At 44.9% G+C, this 20,848-nt stretch overlaps 1 protein-coding gene across 1 annotated transcript; it reads right to left on the reverse strand.

The window, feature by feature from the left end:
• Window positions 1-378: 378 nt before the first annotated feature.
• LOC133908520 (LEAF RUST 10 DISEASE-RESISTANCE LOCUS RECEPTOR-LIKE PROTEIN KINASE-like 2.1) lies at window positions 379-4,052 on the reverse strand. Its single transcript, XM_062350588.1, has 3 exons — window positions 3,209-4,052; window positions 2,128-2,151; window positions 379-1,769 (listed from the first exon to the last, which is right to left on the reverse strand). Exons 1-3 carry the CDS (start codon window positions 3,981-3,983, stop codon window positions 718-720), a joined length of 1,851 nt encoding a protein of 616 aa, XP_062206572.1. The 5' UTR covers window positions 3,984-4,052; the 3' UTR covers window positions 379-717.
• Window positions 4,053-20,848: the final 16,796 nt, after the last annotated feature.

Raw genomic sequence — 20,848 nt, forward strand, 5'->3', positions numbered from 1 at the left:
TTTATGTGTGGACGAGTGCGGCTCCGGTGGTGTAGGCGACTAGGGTCAGGTCTGCTGATTGCTGCATTTAATCTGAGCACATAATGAGCGTGGTCTAGTTCTAGAAACAAAGCTCCCTTTCGAAGAAGAAAGATACAGCATGAAGAAATGTCTGTGTCCTCTATGCAACATTTACAATAATTAACACATAACATATAAAAGTCTTGTTTGAGAATATGATGGAGATGCTGTACAGACGGTGACCTTTGACATCTGAAATCTGAACTGCATTGCTCCTATTTGGGCACTCCAACTTAGGTAAGTTCTGACCCTAAATCCATCATGCCCAATTATCAGTTCATGAATTCAAAATTGGGCGTCGTAGTTCACATCTGAGTGTTACATGAAATATTTTACTTGCCATTTATAGTTTGTATTCTACTTCCAAGGGATTGATTGTTATTTGAATCCCGACTCAACTACTGAATTTATGATGCAGTTGTCGAATAATTTGAGTGCAAGTGCACAAAAGAGAGTCAGTACATGTAGCGAGTCTGATCCAAATGATACAATCATACAACTTTATATTAGCAAACCCACTAAACAATCCTTAGTTTTGTCGCCATTTAGCATTTACATACCAACATCATCATTTGATGAGTGCCTTTAATTTTTGTGAATTACATAAATGTTTGCAGTGGAATGAGTTACCTTTTAATAGAAACATATGGATGCTTATCAACTCAGGAGCACCCTTGGTGGCAATTCCAGATTACCTGTGCTACCTTCTAGCATCTCGACAACTCTAGTCATTGTTGGCCGATCAGTTGGAATCACTTGTATACACCACAAACCTACCACTATCATCTTTCTCACGAGTTCTGTGGTCTCACCATTAATCTCGGAAGCACTGCTACAGTAGTCATCCAAATGCTCATAAATCCACTGAGGAAAATATTGGCTACTAGACTCACTATTTGCATTGATACTCTTGTCCCTTGCCCCAACCATCTCAAGGACCATCATTCCGTAACTGTAGACATCAGATTTGCTACTTACTGTTCCAAATTGCTTTGAGTAGACCTCTGGGGCAATATAGCCTATTGTTCCTCTTGCACCAACAATTGAGATAGCACTCTCTTTGTTCAGGCATAGCTTGGCCAATCCAAAATCAGAGATCTTAGGACAGAAATCTTGATCTATTAGAATGTTGTGGGGTTTGATGTCAAAATGCACGATGCGAGTATTGCATCCTCTGTGGAGATATTCAAGTCCTCGAGCAATACCAACTGCTATGTCAAATAATTTCTCCCAAGTTAGTGTATTTTCACTTTTTATGTTGTTATTGAAGTCATACCTTTCAAGTGAACCATTAGGCATGTACTCGTAAATGAGTGCCCTTTTGGATCCTTGCAAGAAAAATCCTAATAAGGTAACAACATTGACATGAGAAGTTCTGCTAATGCTAGCAACCTCATTCATAAATTCCTCCCCATCACCCTTGGTGTCTTTTAGCATCTTAACTGCTACCTGGCGGCCATCGGAGAGGTTGCCTCTGTATACATCACCAAATCCACCTTGGCCTAGCCTTACAGAAAAATACTTTGTCATTCTTTTCACTTCTGCATAAGTGTATCTTTTTGGATGTAAATTTCTATTCTTTTGTAGAAAGGACTCAATGCTTGGTGCGTCCTTCGATTTAATGGACAACAAACTATGTTTGTGAGCCAAGAAGAATGCTAGGATAAGTAGACACAGCAGCAGTAGGGCCGAGGTGCTGACAATAGCATCTGCATCAGCAACAAGGCATCAATAGTGAATCCAATCTGCAAAGTGCTCTTGAAATCCAATTTGCAAATAAAGTTTGGGAACATTCATATTTTTTTTCCTCAAAAGGAAGGATATTTTCTCAACTGTGTGCCAGTGAATATTTTTTCTTCTTATGTCTAGAAGTAAGGTTTCAAAAAATAATGGATTTCAAAACATGGCATGTCAGTTGTTTGCATGTATTTCAAATTAGATGAAGAAAGGTACTGAGTACTGACTATATAAGCATATGATTGAATCAGGTTTGGTAAAAGATGAACATGCAAATAAGCATAGGAAACACAAAACACTGAAAGTGAGTCAAAGATTGAGGTTTCTTACACATTCTAATTCTGTTGTGATGCCCTGCAACCATTGAAGATAAGAAACTTGTAAGTGCATAGAAATTTTATGAATAAACAGATCGCAAAACTTAAGAGTATCTTCAACAATATAGATACCTGTTGTCTATAAGAGTTGCACATATCATCAATAGATAGCACAATAGTCAACTTCTCTAATAGCATAATTATAGCATCAATACTTATATATTAAAGCTCCAAGAATTGAAGTGATTCTAGGGCCTAAGTAACTGTAACTACTGTTCATGTAACTGTAACTACTGTTCATGTGGTCCTACGTATGTATATATGTATATATACAGATACAGATATGCATATACATATATATGTATGTACCTATATTTACATGTATAATATAATTTTTTGGGAAATTTCAGAAAAATAGCGAAAGTTATAATAGTTATATTGATAAATTGGTTAGAAATAATCTAAAATACACAGAAAAATATCTAAAACTCAAAAAAAATATGAAGCAAATTTTGTTAGATTCGTATTAAAATTATGTGCATGTTTAAAAATAATATTATTTTTTCCATAATTAAATGAATGTATTAAATATTAATAAATTCATAAATAAATATTGAGATACCCAAAATTGGTGAACATAATTTTTTTACTTCTTTTATCATGTTTTGTGAAAAAAAACGGGTGCAGCGTAGACGACTCCGTATCATTGTCTTTAATGAGTAGACTATCTGATCACTAGCTAGCTTTTCTCTCTCTTCGTTCATTCTCTCTTCTATATACGCAAAAATTTGATATGATATCTCTTATAAAGAGCTAATATGTATTGTTGGAGATGCCCTAAAGCATTCTAGCAAAATATAAACAGATTGCGAGTCTTTCATTCGGTTGACGGTTCGCCCGGGGAAGTAATGCACTTGGTTTCCGATGCAATTTAATTAGTTGGTCGCGGCATAAAGCAAAACGAAGTTCCTCGCAAAAGAAACGAACAAGAAATTGTATGCGCAACCTCAACAAATTAACATTCCACCGTCTGAAATCCAAGCGCGCAGAAAATCAAAGAAAAAGAAATGCGGGGGAAGAGGAGACATACGTACCGCAACGATCCGAGGTCAGGCCGCCGTCGCAGAAACAGGTGAATCCGAGCCCACCGTGCGTCTCGCTGCGCCGGTAGCCGCACCACCCGCCGGAGCGCTCGCATCGGCCGCACTGCTGGGAGTGAGCGTTGTACATCAACTCGAACCCAGCCCTCACCAGGCCACCGAACGATCCGTTCGCCAGAGGCGGAACGCCAGGGGCGCCCAACATTCCGTCCTTGTGTAAGGCCATCACCGGCGCCACCACCACCTCCTCGCACTCGTACTCGTACGCTTCAGCACCCGTGATCCCACCATCCGGGAAGACGTACGACCTCTTGCCATCATAATCTTGGCACCCACTCAATTCCACGGCGGAGGACCAAGATACGTTCTTCTTGCAGTTGTAGAGGAAGGTGATGTTGGAGTCGGAGGGCGTGAGCTGCAACCAGGAGCTCGTGTAGTCGATGCTGAGGTTCACGTGGAGGCGCGGGCAGCCGGGGCCGTACTCGCCAACACCGACGTCGAGGTCGGAGACCCAGATGGTGTGCGTGGTGTAGTCGATGGCGACGACTCTGTACCAGTGGGACTGGACGGGGAGGAGCAGACTGGCGTTGTTCTTGCAGGCAAGGCCGAGCCCGGGGTAGCCGCAGTCGGACGCTACTGAAGAGTTGAGCCAGAACGGGTAGGCGATCGTCTGGTCGCCGCAGGTGGTGTTGCTGCAGGTAGCAGGGAAGGCGTCGGCTGCGGCGAGGAGGAGCAGAACATGGAGGAGGTGGAGGAGCAGGGGAGCCATCGCGCGTGTGAATGGGACGAGGAGGGAGAGACCAGGGGGGAGTGCCGGTTTACTCGGGGAGGTTGTGCGTGAGAGTCAAGTGAGGGGGTTAGGCTGAGAGCGACCGGTCCTTCGACTGGCTGTTGAAATTTCGCGCCACGACCCACGAGCCCATGACCAACCACTAGCGCAGCCTACGAGTGCACTATACTGCACCTTGGCAGGGCCTCTCGTCCTTTCATCTCCCCGATATTCACGCGGGATGGCGATTGAGCGGGTTGCTCGCCGGTGAGTAGACACACCGTGTACTGATACAGGTTTTCTGATTTTGATGTATATGGACTCTAGAGTCCCATAGTCCAATCGATTTTATGTGCAAGAAACAATAATGGCCCTTTTATCACGATGAAAGCTCGCCCACTAGAGGTAATAATGGGCCTGGAAAACTGAGCCAGATTTTGGAGGATCCCTTTTTTTCGGCCTAGAGTCCGGCCGCGTAGGCACAACTGTAGCAGTGGCTGGAGTCAGCCGTAGTGCGGCCGCGCTGCGATAGTCTGACAGGCCTGACTTGAAGGCATGTTGGAATATATATGGATGCTAAAGTGCGGAGTTACTAGTGGATTACTCAAATGGACCTTTTTTTTTATAGAATCTTCAACCGTAAAAACAGCTATACTATTAAATCATCTTCAACCATATTCTCTTCCAGATCCGACTCTAACATTTCGGTGATTCAAGACGAGATTAAAAATAGAGTCTCATTATTAAATATAAATCACACAGATCTAATTTTTTCAGTTTTCTTTTAGGTCAATATACACAGTATATATATATATATATATAGGACACCTATTCTATACTCCTAGAGTATGTACTCCCACATGCAATATACCACCTAAACAAACACTTTATACTCTTTTATCATTTTTAGTATACTCTCATACTAATTCTAAGATACTCCAATATGAGTTGTATGAAAAAAAATTCAATATTAGCCTTTCATTTTTGCTATATACTCTTTTTTATACATAAAAGAAGTATATACGTAAATTATGATAAAAATCATGGAATTTCATAAAATTTTTCTTGGGATTTGTATTGTAGTATCTTATAATTACTAATGAAGTATATTTAAAGTGATAAAGAAGTATAACACACGTGTAAAAGTGGTATATGAGAGGTGGGAGTACATACACCCAGGAGTACATACTAGTTTTCCTATATATATATATATATATATATGGGGCTTCTGGGTTTTGGGGGCCCGAGGCGGTCGCCCCGCTCGACCCCCTAGGGCCGGACCTGCTCCCTTCATTTCATTCCCTTTCTGATTCTTTTCACGTTCTCGTTCTTTTTATTTTCTCCTATCTACAACCGCTTTCCTTCGAAGGGAATCGCTAAGTGAAATGAAAGATAATCCTAGCATGGAGGGAATGAACTTGAGAATCCCTTCGTGACGGGAACCGTGAAGGGAAACCGTTGAAACGATGAAGGGAACGAAAATCCCGTCGTGAAGGGAATTTAGACTCCGAAGGGAAACCCCTGGAGATAGTCTTAGTCTCACACTCTCACTAATACTCCATGTAACAACTCAATGCGCGTGCATAATACGGAGGGCAAAAATTAAAAAAATAACATACGGTATTATATTTATCAAAATATATAATATATCATTGGTGTACTTGTAAATTTAGCATTTGTATTTGATATTTCGTTCACCGAAAACCTAGTTTCAGTACGCGAGGCATAAAAAATTATGGGCCTGACCATTTTGGACACCTGAGGTGCCGAATACAGCACTATGCATCGTATTCGGCACCTGAGAGGTGTCGAATACAGACCAATGGTTTTGTCACCGCTCCTACGTGCTGCTGCTGTCTGCGTCTAGCTCATTAGGTCGCACAGTAGCACTGGTGTGCGGCGTGCTGCTGCTGTTCTTGTGTTCTTGTGCAACACATCTGTTCTTGTGTTGCAACGGCGTGCTGCTGTAAATTTATTTCGATGTAATTTTGTCGACATTTCTTTATTCTCTTAATATAAATTTGTGTGAGTAATTTTTTAGTAAACAATAATAGTTGTAAAGCATAAATCATATAGCCTGGCACAGAGGTTACATATGCTAATAATATTACATGGGACATGGGGTTTTTCAATGCTGGGCGAATGGACCATAACCATAAAGAGATGATGACAACAAATATTGACATGTATGGTAAGACTAAAGACTAACTTAATAGCATGTCTTAGAGAATGAAAATAGACTGAGTTACATTAGATACTCTCTACTGAGTGCACCTATGATATTTGCCCTTCTTCAAAGCATCGGGGCCCTCCGCCCTAGCATAATGGGCTCTCTCCCGCTTCCTTTTCCTCTCTTCTTCGTGAGCTTCAGCCGTGGCGTGCTCCTCCATTGCCTTCCTCACGTGCTCATCCTCTTGATGCGTGAGCCATAGTTCCTCCTGTTGTTGTTCGTACTCTCAACATTCTTACGCTTCCCTCCTCCATTGTATGCTCATATCGACCCACTGCTTCACCGTTTCTGGTGCTCATTTTGCTCCATACCCAGCCATTCCATGAAGTCACAGATAGGTGGAGGAGACTGAACAAATTAAATAAGAGGGGCGATTAGTAATACAGTGCATCAAATCGTATGAAAAGTACCACATAAGTGATCTATGTCGCTATACCGATGGGTATTCATACAGTCCATTTTGAGGCTTGTCGTACTGTTAGTTAGCACACATGAAGATACGTAGGTCATAGGTGTATGAGATGTCTTAGGGCTCGTGAAGCCTGCATGGGTCGCCACAAAAATGTATCGCTGGTTCGACCCCTTGGGAGATGAAAATATCCCAATGTTTTTTCGGTGACCTTGGTGGAGCTGAGGAAGGAACGGTCTATCCATAATTGAGGGTGAAGTTATTTATGGTGGTTGGGGGCTGGTGCATGGAATGGGTGGGGGCTGGAGCACGAGATTTCTTGTGAAAGCTGAAAAAGTTGTGGCATTGATGCTTGACATAGATTCTCTATGAAAGCTGTTGCTTGGTGTGGTTATTTCATTCTGCAAAAGTCTAGTAAGGATTTATTGTTGCCTCTGCATGGAAAGATGAGTCAAGATAGAGGTGTTATCATTTAATTTATGATTAAAGATCTGTCATGTGGTCACTTGGTGTCTAAAGCCTGAGCCTGTATAAAGGTTTTGTCATTTTATAGTTAAAGCTGAGTCGTGTGGTCACTTCGTGTCTAAAGCCTGAGTTAGGACAGATGTGTTGTTATTTCATGCTGAAAGCTCTATGGTGTGATCACTTCGTGTCTAAAGTCTGATTAACGACAGAGGTTTTGTCCTGTCATACTTAAAGCTCTGTCGTGTGTCACTTCGTGTCTAAAGTGTGAATCACGTTAGAGATGATGTGCTGGCAGAAAGGTGTTGTCATTTCATACTTAAAGCTGAGTCGTTTGATCATTTCATGTCTAAAGCCTGACTCATGACAGAGGTACTATTTTGCAAGTGATGCTGTGAACGACTATAAAAGGCAACGTTAAACTGCGTATGTTATCTCTACCCCAAACACAAGATGACGTAAAGAGATGGCAAACCCTGGTATGCATACGTTTGCTATACCACCGTCGTTGTGCAAGTGCGGTACTGCATGCGAAATGAAGGTATCCCATGAGCTCGAAACATTTGGGAGGAGATTCTTCCGATGTTCAAACTTTGATCATTCGTCTGTGTGTCACGGGGTATTTAATTTATGACATATTTTGCATGATTCATCAACTTTTGATCCGGATAGTAACTAAATCATGTGTACAATCGTCCATTAGGCTTTGTGACTTTATAATGTGGATCGACTTCGACATCAAAGCCGAGGACAAGAAACGGGTGAACCTGTTGAAGAAATGGGACATGGAAGACCTCGAGATGCAGTGACAAGCGGAGGAGATGAACGAGAGGTTGAAGAAAATGGGTGAGGACTTTGTGAGGTGGGAGGTAGAGAAAGAAAAGTCATCTCGCGGGAAGGGTGTTTTAACAAGTGTAGACCATTGAGTTTGCTACCGCCAATGTATTTCACGAAAGGCATTCATGTGCCATATGCTACACATGTTGTCAATTCTGTATGACTAGAAGCAATGTATCCCAATGTACAGCCTTAGCCTAATGTAATATTTCATTGTACCGTGTTGTTCGTAGTTGAATAAATTGTACCATATCATGTAACATTATATTAATGTGCACATGGTTTTGATGTGGAAAGTTGCGAGCCAACGATTTATTGCCTGATAGGACAGCACGCAGATACATTCGAAAGCGGCTAAGTGATGCTTTTCACATGTTGGAAAGAAGTGTGCTTGGATAGTACATTAATATAATACACTAACTATCACATGCTTTAGACATGAAGGTCACAAATAGTTCATAACATAATACGGTAATATAAGACACTAACCATATACCTATCGAACTGAACTAATGTAATGGAAAGATACACAAAATAAATAGTCGTGCAATAATCTGAACAAAATACATTGCCTAAGCATACAAGTAAAGGAGACTACACCTAACCCTTACCCTGGCTCGTACCCTGACCCTTATCCAAAACATTGCCTCTGACACGCTTTGGCCTGCGTATCGATGCTTGGACAACTACCTCCTCCTTCACCCGAGGATGGTCGTCGTGGCAAACCTGTGTGGTAGTCTTAATGCGAAAAATACCTGCATCACAATGTGCACAAACAAGTTAGTATTGCCATATAATGTGTACTAACTCAGAGAATATGGAGAATACCTAGATTATCTCAAGATGATGGTGCTGCCGATGCAAAATAGTGGAAGAATGCTCGTTGTGCCAGTCAATGTTGTTAGGGTAAGATGGTTGTCGTCTCCGAGGTGATGATGGTAAGTTGTATGGATAGGTAATAGCAAATCCATCATCATCTTTAGGGTCATAAGTGTCCTCCGGAGATGGAGGCCTCGAAGAGAGGGGTTGTTGTGGCATGAAATTATTGTCGTTGTTGTCATCTTGAGCGATCATGGTACGAGCACGTCCTATTTCGTTGTTGTTTGTATGCCATCTCGATGTGGTGCGTAAACGTCCTCTTGTAGTGTTTCTTAAACATTCTTCTGTATTCCTGCTACAACATCGAGGCATTGGTGGTATGAAATCATCATCCTCATTGTCCTCATCATTTTCTGCTTGAATAGTAGAGGGCACGCCTATACCCCTTAGGTTCGCTGATCTTCGTCGTCTTCTACGTGAACCAGACATCATACTCCCGTCGAAGAGCATATACATCACCAAGAAGTTTGGAATTTCTTTGTTGACCAACTCTGCACCTTTTGGGAACACCTAACGCAAAAGAGGAGTGTTCGAATCAGTGTAAAAAAGATAAGTAGGGTAACCAAATAGAAAATAATGAACCTGAAAGTGGGATGCCTCCTAGAGAAACCTAACACAGAAGGATGATAGGCTAGTTTGCACATCCTGAGATACCTTTGACGTCGCTCGTGCAATAGGGCCCTAAGGTCATATGTTGAAGTAGAGCGATTAACGCAGAACAAAAGGGTTTTGCATGCAATTTGGACACGACTTGGATTAGATTGTTCTCCTTTAAGGGATGTCACGTCCTAAATCCTTAATTACGCAATTAAGCGTAATCACGCTTCTTAAGGATTATATTTAATTTTGTGTAATTTTATTTTGGAACGCTAATGCAATTCGTCTAAAGTCAATTGTATGAGATAAATGAATTATTGAGAGAAAATAATGAAATTCGAAATAAAACAGACCCTTTCTTTAACATGTGGGCCTCATATGTGGGCCCACCACCCTAACCACCTAGAGGGGCAGCAACCACCTGCTCCCTCTCTCTCTCCCTCACCCCCACGCCTCCCTCTCCCTCTCCAGCTTGCCAAGCAAGGGAGGAGCTCCCCCTCTCACTCTCTCTCAAGCATTCTATCCCTCTCCCCAAAATCCGACCTCAAGAGAAGGATTTGAGGTATGCATGTGGCATCCACACGATCACAAGCTCATGAACTACTCGTCTATCCAATTCATTATTGTTTTCATGAAGGAATCAAGTTGTTCTTGAGTTCTTTAGATGTTCTTGAGTTTTTAGAGCAAAATGTAGTTTTGGGCGAATTTGAGCTATGAAGTCATGTTACTAGGTTGATGAGTGAGTTCCAGACTCCTTGAACTATCCCTAGTATGTTTCCCTTAGACTTGGTGTGGCTCACAAATCAAATCGACTCCAAAATTCCCTCGAAAACAGTTGTTCTAGACAGCCCGGATACTCTGGGTAAATCCGGATATTCCAGGTTCAGCAGAAGAAAGCCCATTGAATTGTATTAAAAAATCGTTAGGGTTTAGGATGCAAGTTGGGTCTAGAATCCTTTGGATAGGGCATATAAATATTTATATAGCATAGATCTGTCATGTGAGTCGAATCACCGGAGGAATTTTTTTTGAGAATATCAAAGTCTGCCCCACCCAGATAATCCGGGTATGCCCGGAGGGTCTGGGTTAAACTGGCAGATTTAACCGAGCACCCTCACCCGAAGCCTCACCCGAAGTGTCCGGCACAACCCGGATAGTCCGGACTAAACTTGAGGTTCCGGGTTAAATAAAAAATGGCTAACAGAGAACCCTCTCTCGGAAGTTGGCCCGGAGGCTTCGGAACCCAGATACTCCGAGTCAACCCGGATACTCTAGCCTCCTGATATTTTTCCGACTTCATTTAGATCACTTAGTGTGATATTAATTCGTGTGTCTTGCACATCTAACATGTTTTTATGCATATTGTGGCATGCATTGTTACACTTCAATCATACTCATCATTGCATGCGTTCTTCTCTTGTGAGCGGAGAACTGGCGCGTGACCCAGTGGTGATTGAAGACGACGTCCATCTCCCCGAATTTTGCGAGTGTTGCGCGGGTAGCATAAGGCAAACTCCAGAGCTGCAATGCAAGTATCTAAGCATACTTATCCCAATACTTTGGATCTCGTATGGTATAAATTGATAAAAATACCTTATGTATGTATGCATGAGTTTGAGTCGAAGTCGGAATAAGGTGAGTAGAACCTATGTAGATGCATGATCTTTTCCTTCAATTGTTGTTGATCCATATCCTTGTAGCCTGGGCATAGTCATGTTAATATCTAACTTAAAATGTGATATGAGTTGCTTATTATTGCATAGGTTTACGATATAAGTCGAGCGGTGAAATGTTTCATCGTTCGCGAGCATAGGCTTAATAATTACTTACACAATGATATTGATGATGAGTTGATGAGTGGTGAGCATGAGACGAGATGTGAGCGGTGTTAGGGGTATCATCTGCCCCGGAGGAGGTTCCCAGGCTAGTTCGGGGAAGGAGCCCAGGTACCGTAGACCACTTTGTATCGGTTAAGCACCGATCGTTGGTTGTCGTTGGCTTAAGCACTTAACGTACTCGCCACATGCTGATCTATTGGTAAGGCGAGTCGAATACCTTTGTAGATGTGATCATTTAGGCCTGAACATCGACGGTGTGAACGGGCGGGCTTGCAAGAGGTATCTAATTTGCATTGGGAGTTGTTCTAGATACCTTTGTGCCGAGCGATGCATGTATCAAATGGTTGGGCTTTGGGAAAGGTTGTCACGAGTACCTCCCTGTGTGCACTTTAGTGGGTGGCACAAGCCGAATGATTCTCGTGTCGTGTGGGTAAAGGAGTATCCCCCTTATAGGGTGTAAAAACATTTTGAAATACCGCGCTCTCGGTCATGAACTTGCCTTCTGGTCATGCGCACCATCGTAGAATTCCATTGTAGATTGTGATCGGTTATGTTGGTTATGGTGGAGATGGTTCGTGTTACATTTATGTTCGTTATGGTTCAAGTTACAATTATGTACAGATGGTCTTTACAGAGCATAGTGCTATTGTTGTTTGTTAAGTTTAGGTGCTCACACATGTATGTGTCAAGTTGCTTTTGCATGTAAATTTTACTTAACCATGTGACCGTTTTCTTGCTAACATTCAAATGCATGATCCTTGGAGTCGGACTAATTATAAGTTGCCCTTTATGGATTAAGTCTTGCGAGTACGTTCGTACTCAGCTGTTCTACCGGTTTTCCAAGTAAGGAGGAGTTGGTCTTTGGCTAATTCACACCTGTCGAGGGTGGTGGCGGGTATGAGTAGTGCATCCTACTCTGTTGGTATGCTTTTGTGATGAAATCTAAGGGCATGTGGCTCCATCCTGCTTTTGTTGTATAGTTTTAGCCTTCCACTGGGTAGTTTCTTTTGCAGGTTAGGAGTTGAGCATGTTTTAGTCTCCTCCTAACTCTCTTTTGCTGTAAATTGTAATAACTTGTTAAATCCTTAAGAATTTTTAATGTAATTTAATTACTTACTTTTTCTAAAGCTGTGTTGTGATGCTATATGTTGTAAAGGCATGTGAATAATGATCTTTCTGGTGATTAACTAGAATACTGTTTGGATGGTTTTCCCAAAGGAGATCATCCTTCTCTCCACTCACAACTTGCAATGAGACATTAAATGCTATATCGATCGTTGTAGGTGTCCATAAAAAGCATAAACTAGAAGATTCGGCTATAGATTTATTGATTCTAGACTACAATATTTTAGCTCTGCGTAAAAGCATGAATCTCTGATTATTTAACAAACATTAAACTAGTATTAAATATCATAATTAATATGTAACAATACTTAATAAATAAAGTTATGTGCCATAATTATTTGATAAATATTAAATAAATTAAAAGTAATTACATTAACAATACAATGAATAAGACATAATAGGGATGACTACTACATTAAAGTGAATAGTACATATGTCATGAACAAGTACAAGTGCACCGAACAACTACACTGGCTACTCAACGATGACAATACTGCACGCAATTCCAAGAGTGTAAGCGTATGGCGGGTGTGTGGCCCTTATCTCAGCGGCCTGCACTGGCCCCTGCCTCGTGTGCCCTTGTCTGTCATCATCATCGTCCTCCAATGTGGGATTCCACTGAATGTGTATCTAGACCCGCTAACTCGGCCATGCATGTATCATGATGAAAGATCCTCATGCGAAAGTGTGGATGCCCCTAGAACATGCTTTGATGGAGTCTGGTGTGCCGAAAGCTCACCCTACTGGTACCGCTTAGAACCCCGAGGTGCATCGGGATATTAGGGCTAGTATTCGCTAAGGAGATCGGTGAAGCTTGAGGTCTGCATTTCAGCAACTCAGTCAAAATCATGCGCGCTGGTCTAGTCAAGCATCAACTGCGTGCAGTCAACGATGTCCACTGCAGGAAGAGATGTCATCATAGTCTGAGGAGGCTGTATCCACTGCGGGCCCTATGAACCTAGTGTACACTGCTTAAGCTCAGGAGCCTACGTGCACTCCTCGTCCTCAGGACAAAAACGCGACACATGATGCTCCGAAGCCAAAGATGTCTCTCGTGAGTGTGCCCGAATGAGTTCGTCACGGGCACTAGACGAGCGCCTGCTATGGGAGGCACGTGACGGGTCCATGGCTGGTAGGTTTTCCCCCCTCCAACGTGGGGCACAACCACCCAAATCACGTTTATTGGATAGGAAGTGGGACCCACTCGTCCTCATGTAGTCCCGAAGAGGGTTCTGATCCCTCCGCATTGATGACCCTCTTGCTTCCCCCACAAGCTTGCTCCACCTGCGTATGTATGTTGTATGCCTTTTTGGTCTGTATAAGATGAGGGTCATGTTAGTAATACAGAGGTTTAACCAATAAAAATTATTATAAGTACCGCATTACATACCACAACATAAAGAAGGTGTGCATGATCCTCGGGGAAGGGTCTGGGAGTCGGCTCTACAAGTGCACTGAGTAAGGTGTCATGCGTGCGCAGACGGTACCACCAAAGGTACTCCTAGTACGTGGCGTCGTCTTATTGACTAGCAGGAATGACGACATCCACCGCAGCTGACTCCGTCCACCTTTGTATGTGCTTCACTCCCTGTGCACTCCTCCTGTACATCATATAAACAGTTATAATTTGTTAACATGGATCACCTAATGTACTAATGCTACCTACAATAACACACTTACTCGTGCATACGTCCGAAGTCTCGTGGGGGAGGTAGTGACATCACCTGTCGATACCCGAACTGTCTCTGTACACGCTCAGGATAATATACTTTTACATTGTTCATATACAATAAAAAGCATATGTTCATCCATAAGTCTGAGTCATGCCAACAAGAGGATGCGATGAACCCTCCAGTCATAATTTCGGTCACTCGTGTCATATGCCATGGATCCCACTCTACGAGATCGGCGCTGAAGACATCCAGATCACTGATCACCCATGAGTAACTACCATGGTCTAACTGCTAGCTCCTTCCTAGCCTAGCATTAATCCACTGATACCTCATCGTATGCCTCATGTCATCTACAATGCCATCGGAGATGGAGACTAGATAGTAGCTCTTGAGCACCCAAGGTCGATAAATTGGGAGGTACTCCTAGCTTGATAGCTGTAAGAGGTGTAGGCAGCCTGTAACATATCCCTTCTGGACTGTTGGGTTACACCACACAATCCTCTATAGGTTGCAGCCAACATAGCAGATCCCCAACTGTAATATGTCGGTTCATAAGGACGTGACATGAGGTGACTCGCTAATCATACAATATGAGGGACGACATAATTGTCTATCGTGTTGAAGAATATGATGCTTCCTAGTAGGACGTACAAGTAAATCTCATAGTACTGCATAGTTGTAGTCTCGTCCGCATCCGGTGGGTATGGGCCAAACTGTGGTAGCCCATTAATGCAGGACATGGAGACCCCAACATTCTTTATGTCATATTGCACACTAAACCTACAAGATTCATATGGTTAATGAAACTTAAATAACACTATAATATTTGAAGTACATTACATAATAAATAATTATCTACCATCAATGTAACCCTTCCACTGCTCCTTTACTGGTCGCGAAACTACTAACGGGGCGCCCCTAATTGGCAGCCTAATCAGCATGGCCACGTCCTTCAATGTTACGGCCATATCACCAAAAGGAAAGTGAAACGTGTGTGTTTCAGGACACTACCGATTAACGAGACCTGTGAGTAGTGGCTCCTTAATTGGTGGGAGAGGTATCTTGCCACCACCCGCCATGAGAGCTTCGACCATCATGAGAGCGGAAGATAGAAGTCTGTCACACCCAGTTTTAACAGACAAAACCAAGTGCGACTTATGTGTGCCCAGGAAGCTCAACACACATAAGGACATCACAGATGAAGTAACAAAAACAATACTTTTAACTTACAACTGTTTAACTTTTACATTAAATACTTCACCTAAACAACCTATTAGCTAAACGACATGAGGACCATTCGGCTTTTGTAACCCGCTAAAGTTCACACAAGGGGGCACTCGTGACAGCATTTCCCAATAAGTCCCAACATTTGAAACAGGCATCGCTCGGCACGGAGATAGCTAGAACTATTCCTCGAGCAAACTAGCTACATCTACAAGCCTGCCCGCTCACACCATTGATGTTCAAGCCCAAATGATCATAGTTACAGAGGTATTCAGCTCGTCTTACCATTAGATAACATGTGGTGAGTACGGTAAGTGCTAAAGCCAATGACAGCCAACAGTCGATGCTTAACCAATGCAAAGCGGTCTACGGTGTCCGGGTTCCCTTTCCGAACTACCCTGAGGACTTCTCCTGAGCAGAAAACACCCCTAACACTGCCCACATCTCACCTCATTCTCATTTCTCACACAACCGTCTCCATCATACTTTAATTGTGATCAATAATTAAGCCCTAAGCTCGCGAATAATGGCAGAACCATTGTTCGTCTTCTACCGAGGACCTATTGCATTGCTAAGCATTTCGATCAACCTTTGACATTATACATTGACAGCAACGCCAAGGTACAAGGATATATATATTCAACAACACAAGATATTGATTATACAATCATCATAGGTTCTACCCATACAAACCCGACATCAACTCACTAAATATGCAAACATACATAAGCATAATTTATCAATTAAGACTCCATTCAATTCAACTAAAGGGAATGCAATATGCTTAGATGCTTGCCTTGCTGCTCTGCCGATTGCCTGACACTACCCGCATAGAACTCACAAAAGTCGTGTGCCTCAGCGTCGCCCTCGCTTGCTTGAACCGTCGGTATAACATTCTCTAAACGAAATAAGAATGCATAACATAAATAAACAAATGACGGAAATGTGCATATATGATGCATGCTCAAGGTATACTAGAGCGCCGAGGTTCAAAAACACTTGTAAAAGATCACCAATGTAATAGGGTTTCGAAGTTTGAAACCCCGGACAAGCAAACCTAAAGTGCACCTAGCCTTCTATGGCTGGTGGTCAGACTGGCCTCGAAGTGGCGGTTAGATCACCGGCTTGCAGTAGGTTTTGGCCACTGGCGGTCTGACCGAAGTTGAGCTAGCGGTCAGACCACCCACCAACGGTCAGACCGGCCCTAGTGGCGGTCTGACTTTGAATTTGGTGGTTGACTCATCTTTTTCACCGACCTACTGGTGGTCATACCGGCTTGAGCGGTGGTCAGACCACCGGACCTGTCGACAAAACCATTGCGAGGTTGTCGATGAGGATTCCGGCGAAGCCTTCGGCGACGAAGGGCACCAATGTACTCCCTACAGCTAGGTGAATGTTTTACGTGGTCGTACGGACACCCTGCATGACCTAAACACATAAAACCCTAAAAAGTAGATCTACATCTAGGGTTGAAAACGGGTTTCTCGGCAAAAACCGAAACGGCGACCGCCTAGAGCTAGGAAACGATGGAAGATGGGTATGAGGAGGTTCACCTTGACGTATAAGATCTTTGTATTGGATCACTTCGCTTCTGGAATGCTTCAATCCACCGATCCGGCCTCCGGAGGGTGACGGAGCCCGCTGGGGAGAAACATCGAAGATCAACTTTCTGGCAAGGGAAAAGGGGAAAAGAGCTTGGTGAAGCCCTTCGGGAACCTCATGGGAGTCCCCACCTCCGATATTCGGCCTTCGATCGCTAAAAACCAAAATCCCTCCAAAACCTAGGGTTTGGTGGAGAGAGCGGGGGGGGGGGGAGACCTAATGAGAAAGGGTGAGAGCGACAGGGAGGCCGATTGCCTTAAGTGACACCTCTGCTGAAAGCTGGCGGTCAGACCGACATGGGTCTCGGTCAGACTGCGAGGGCACACGTGGTAAGCCCACATGGCAGGACACCTGGCGGTCAGACCGCGGGTAGCCCCGGTCAGACCGCAGTTAGGGTTTCTTGCTGAATTGGTTCTAACTCTCCCCTCTTCGATACTCTTTCATCACCGAGGCACTTAGGGTTTCTCTAAGTGGCTCTAAACCACCTCTAAGGGATTTGAAACATGTTCAACTAAACTTTACGGACCAACACGCAATAACACATGAGACAATACATGCGATAATGTCTATTCATTGCTTAAGTACGCAATTAGCGATTTGGGCCGTGACAGAAGGCCGAGTTCGGCATGGTGTAAGACACGGCGGCGCAAGGCAGGGAGGCGCGGGGCCATTTGACAGCTACCACGTAGGGGAGAAGGAGGTGGTGGCACTCGGTAGCTCGCCGGCGTCGCACGTGAAGGAGGAGGAGGTCGCGATCACACCATTTGGTGGCTGGCTCATGAGAATCGGGGTGGATCTCACAAGATCCGCATTAAAATTCGTAAGCCCCTTCTCAAATTCAGAACTCTCATATAGGGGCTCCACCGTCAATTTCAACGATGGCGTTAGGCAAACAGAGGCGGCAGCTCGTGAGGGGGCCGCATACGTGAGGAAGAAGGTAGTTCTAGGATGAAAACTATTTATAGATCCAAAATTGCTATTAGTCTATATATTGATTTTTTTATGTTTTTGTTTTGTGTAGCCATGTGGATGCACCGTATATATTTATATTGGATTTTGCTCGCGCCCAGTTCACGGTTGGAAAATGCGTCGGTAACCGACAAAAAATCGCGATTATCGGCCTTCTCGGTCTGGCTCATTTCAAAATTCGAGCGGTAACCGAATTTGAATTCAAAAAATTCAAACCGATTTTGAAAAAACTCAAAAAATCAAAAAAAAATCGATAAAAACTAGAGCTAATTTTAAGAGTATCTGTGCAAACAAAATTCGAAACAAATCTCGTTTAGAACTCCAAATTGGCGACCAAAGTTTGAAATTCGGTTAAATGGGTTGATATGTTAAGTGGGCCAAATGCACAGTATTCTACGGCCCGTTTCGGCCCACGTGGAATGGATAAGGTCGCCGTCGGTGTGGAGAGCGTTGTACATAGCAGAAATTCCCCACGCCATTTCTCGCAGCCGAAGACGTAGGTTCGGCGCCGGCCTAAACCAATTCCGCCGCTCTCCAGCGGGAATCTGGCGTTCCAGGAGTGGTTATCGAACACTGGGGCTCGATTACCGATCGCATAACAGCGGTAACCGACCGTCTCCACCGAGCTGCGTGACCGTCTCTGCCGCAGGTCAGTAACCGACGAAGCAAGATCGGTAATCGTTCAAACTCAATAATTTTTCTTGTTTCTCGGTCGGTAATCGTGGATATGGGGTCGGTAGGGGTTGTCTGCGTTCGATTCCGACGATGTAGTGGGTGATGCGTTCGGTTGTCGATCGTTTAGTAGTGTTCTTTCATGTATTATGGTCGGTAAGCAGTGTTAGAAGGGCAGCAGTTCGACGTGTAGTCGATTAGGAAGATGTAGCGGTTGATTCGCTCGGTTATGGACCTTATTACATCGGTTACCGTATACATGCAAATGTTGGTAATATTCGTGCAAGATAATTGACCATTTACTAGCGATTTTAGGTGCAAATGTTGCTAATAGTCGTTCAATTGAGTTTATTAGTTGGCTAACCATTGATAATTTTTGTTCAATTGAGTTATCTAGCGATTTGAACATGTATGGAGATATTTATTAGTAGGCTAACCATTGAGTTTTCTTCTTCCAACAGAGAAATTGCAAATTAATCGATGACGGATAGAGATGTGGTGTGGCACTACGTGGACAATTTGGCCTCGGGGTTTAGGTGTAATTACTGCAATAAGGAAAAGAAAGGCGATGGTGCCACATGGTTGAAAGAACATTTGGCAGGACGCGGATCGGTGCGCATTCGGTCACTTGTCACTGTGGACGCCCTGGCAACGGGCGCCATTGAGAGGGCCCACCGGGCAGCCACAGAGCCACCCGACGTGCCCGCCCTATCTTGTTCCTCTGCCACGGCAGGGCGGCAGGCGGAACACCTTGATCGTGGCAATGTTATCCCGAGACACACCAGATGATACGGGACGGGACCCGTGCAATTAATAGCCCCACGCCCCTCTGCCAAAGCATGGCAGGAACTGACGCTGCGGCGGGAGCAGTTGGATATGTCAGGCCATGCGCGCTCATTTAATGCGGCCTTGGACCTCTGACGGGCGGACACCTCATCGGTGGGCCCCTTGGGGGCCTCTCTGGGTCATCGGGGAACCTAGTGCTCGGGGGTACTGTTTACCTCCCCGAGCACTCTCTCCCGGGAATGCTTATCCCTGTATGAACCTTCGGGGAACCGAGAGCCCGGGGGGCTGCCACGAGCAACCCCGAGCACTCTCTCCCGAGCACTTTTCGCACAGGTCTTTCGGGGAACCGAGAGCCCGGGGGGCTGCCACGTGCAGCCCCGGGCACTCTCTCCCGAGCACTTTCGCACTGGTCTTTCGGGGAACCGAGAGCCCGGGGGGCTGCCACGTGCAGCCCCGAGCACTCTCTCCCGAGCACTTTCGCACTAGCCTTCGGGGAACCGTGCGCTCGGGGACTACTGCGCGCAGTCCCCGAGCGCTCTCTCCCGAAACTTAGCCCTTCTGATCATCGGGGGACTAGGGTGCTCGGGGGAGACCGGGCACCTCCCCGAGTACTTTCTTCCCGGTACTTAGACTCTACGGGTCATCGGGGAACTGGGGTGCTCGGGGACTAGAGACTGTGGCCCCGAACACCTTTCTCCCGGAACTTGGACTTTCCTCATCCCGCAGGAGGGACCTCGCGGGATGGTGACACGTGGTAGACGGCTGGCCTGGCCTCGGGACTCAGGGACCCCCGGTTCCTGATACACCGACAGTAGCCCCCGGTTCCTGATACACCGACAGTAGCCCCCGCGCAGATCGAGGAAAATACGCCTGGCAGCCGCTGACGCCGCACGACCAGCGGGAGATTCGCCTGGCAGTTGCGTCGACCGAGGAAACCGTCCCGCCGAGTGCACCGTTGGCAGGAAACATTTGAATCCTCTGAGATATAAAAGGGGGAGGGGATCGATCCGCCCCCCTCTTTACGCTATCTTGCGATCTTGTTCTCGTTTTCTTCGTGCTCTGGAGCCCTTAGAACTCCTTTAGGCGGTCAGAGCGCTTCTCCTCCTTCCTCTCCACCGCCCGACAACCTCCCCTCTCGTCAAGATGCCGAGAGCCGGAGGAAACCGCCATGACAGGACTCCGGACAGCGTGATGTCGGAATCTCGCTTGAAGAATGAAGAGGCGGCGGATAAGATCAGGAAGCTGCTGGTCCCCGAGGGCCAGCAGGGAGCCTCGGTGGCGACGCCAGCGAACTTTCCGCCGGCGACGACCATTCCCGGGCGCATCATCTTGTTCACGTCTTTCGTGGCGGCGGGACTGGTGCCGCCGTTCTCAACGTTCTTCCTCCAAGTCCTCGACACCTATGGCATCCAGTTGGTGCACTTGAGCCCCATCTCCGTCGTAGTGCTGGCGGTGTTCGCGCACCTGTGCGAGATGTTCGTGGGAGTGGCGCCTTCGGTGACGCTTCTCCGACACTTTTTCATCCTACGGTCGGCTGGGAAGAAGAGGGGGTACTCCACGAC

This window comes from Phragmites australis, chromosome 2 (assembly GCF_958298935.1).
Source record: "Phragmites australis chromosome 2, lpPhrAust1.1, whole genome shotgun sequence".
NCBI lineage: Eukaryota > Viridiplantae > Streptophyta > Magnoliopsida > Poales > Poaceae > Phragmites > Phragmites australis.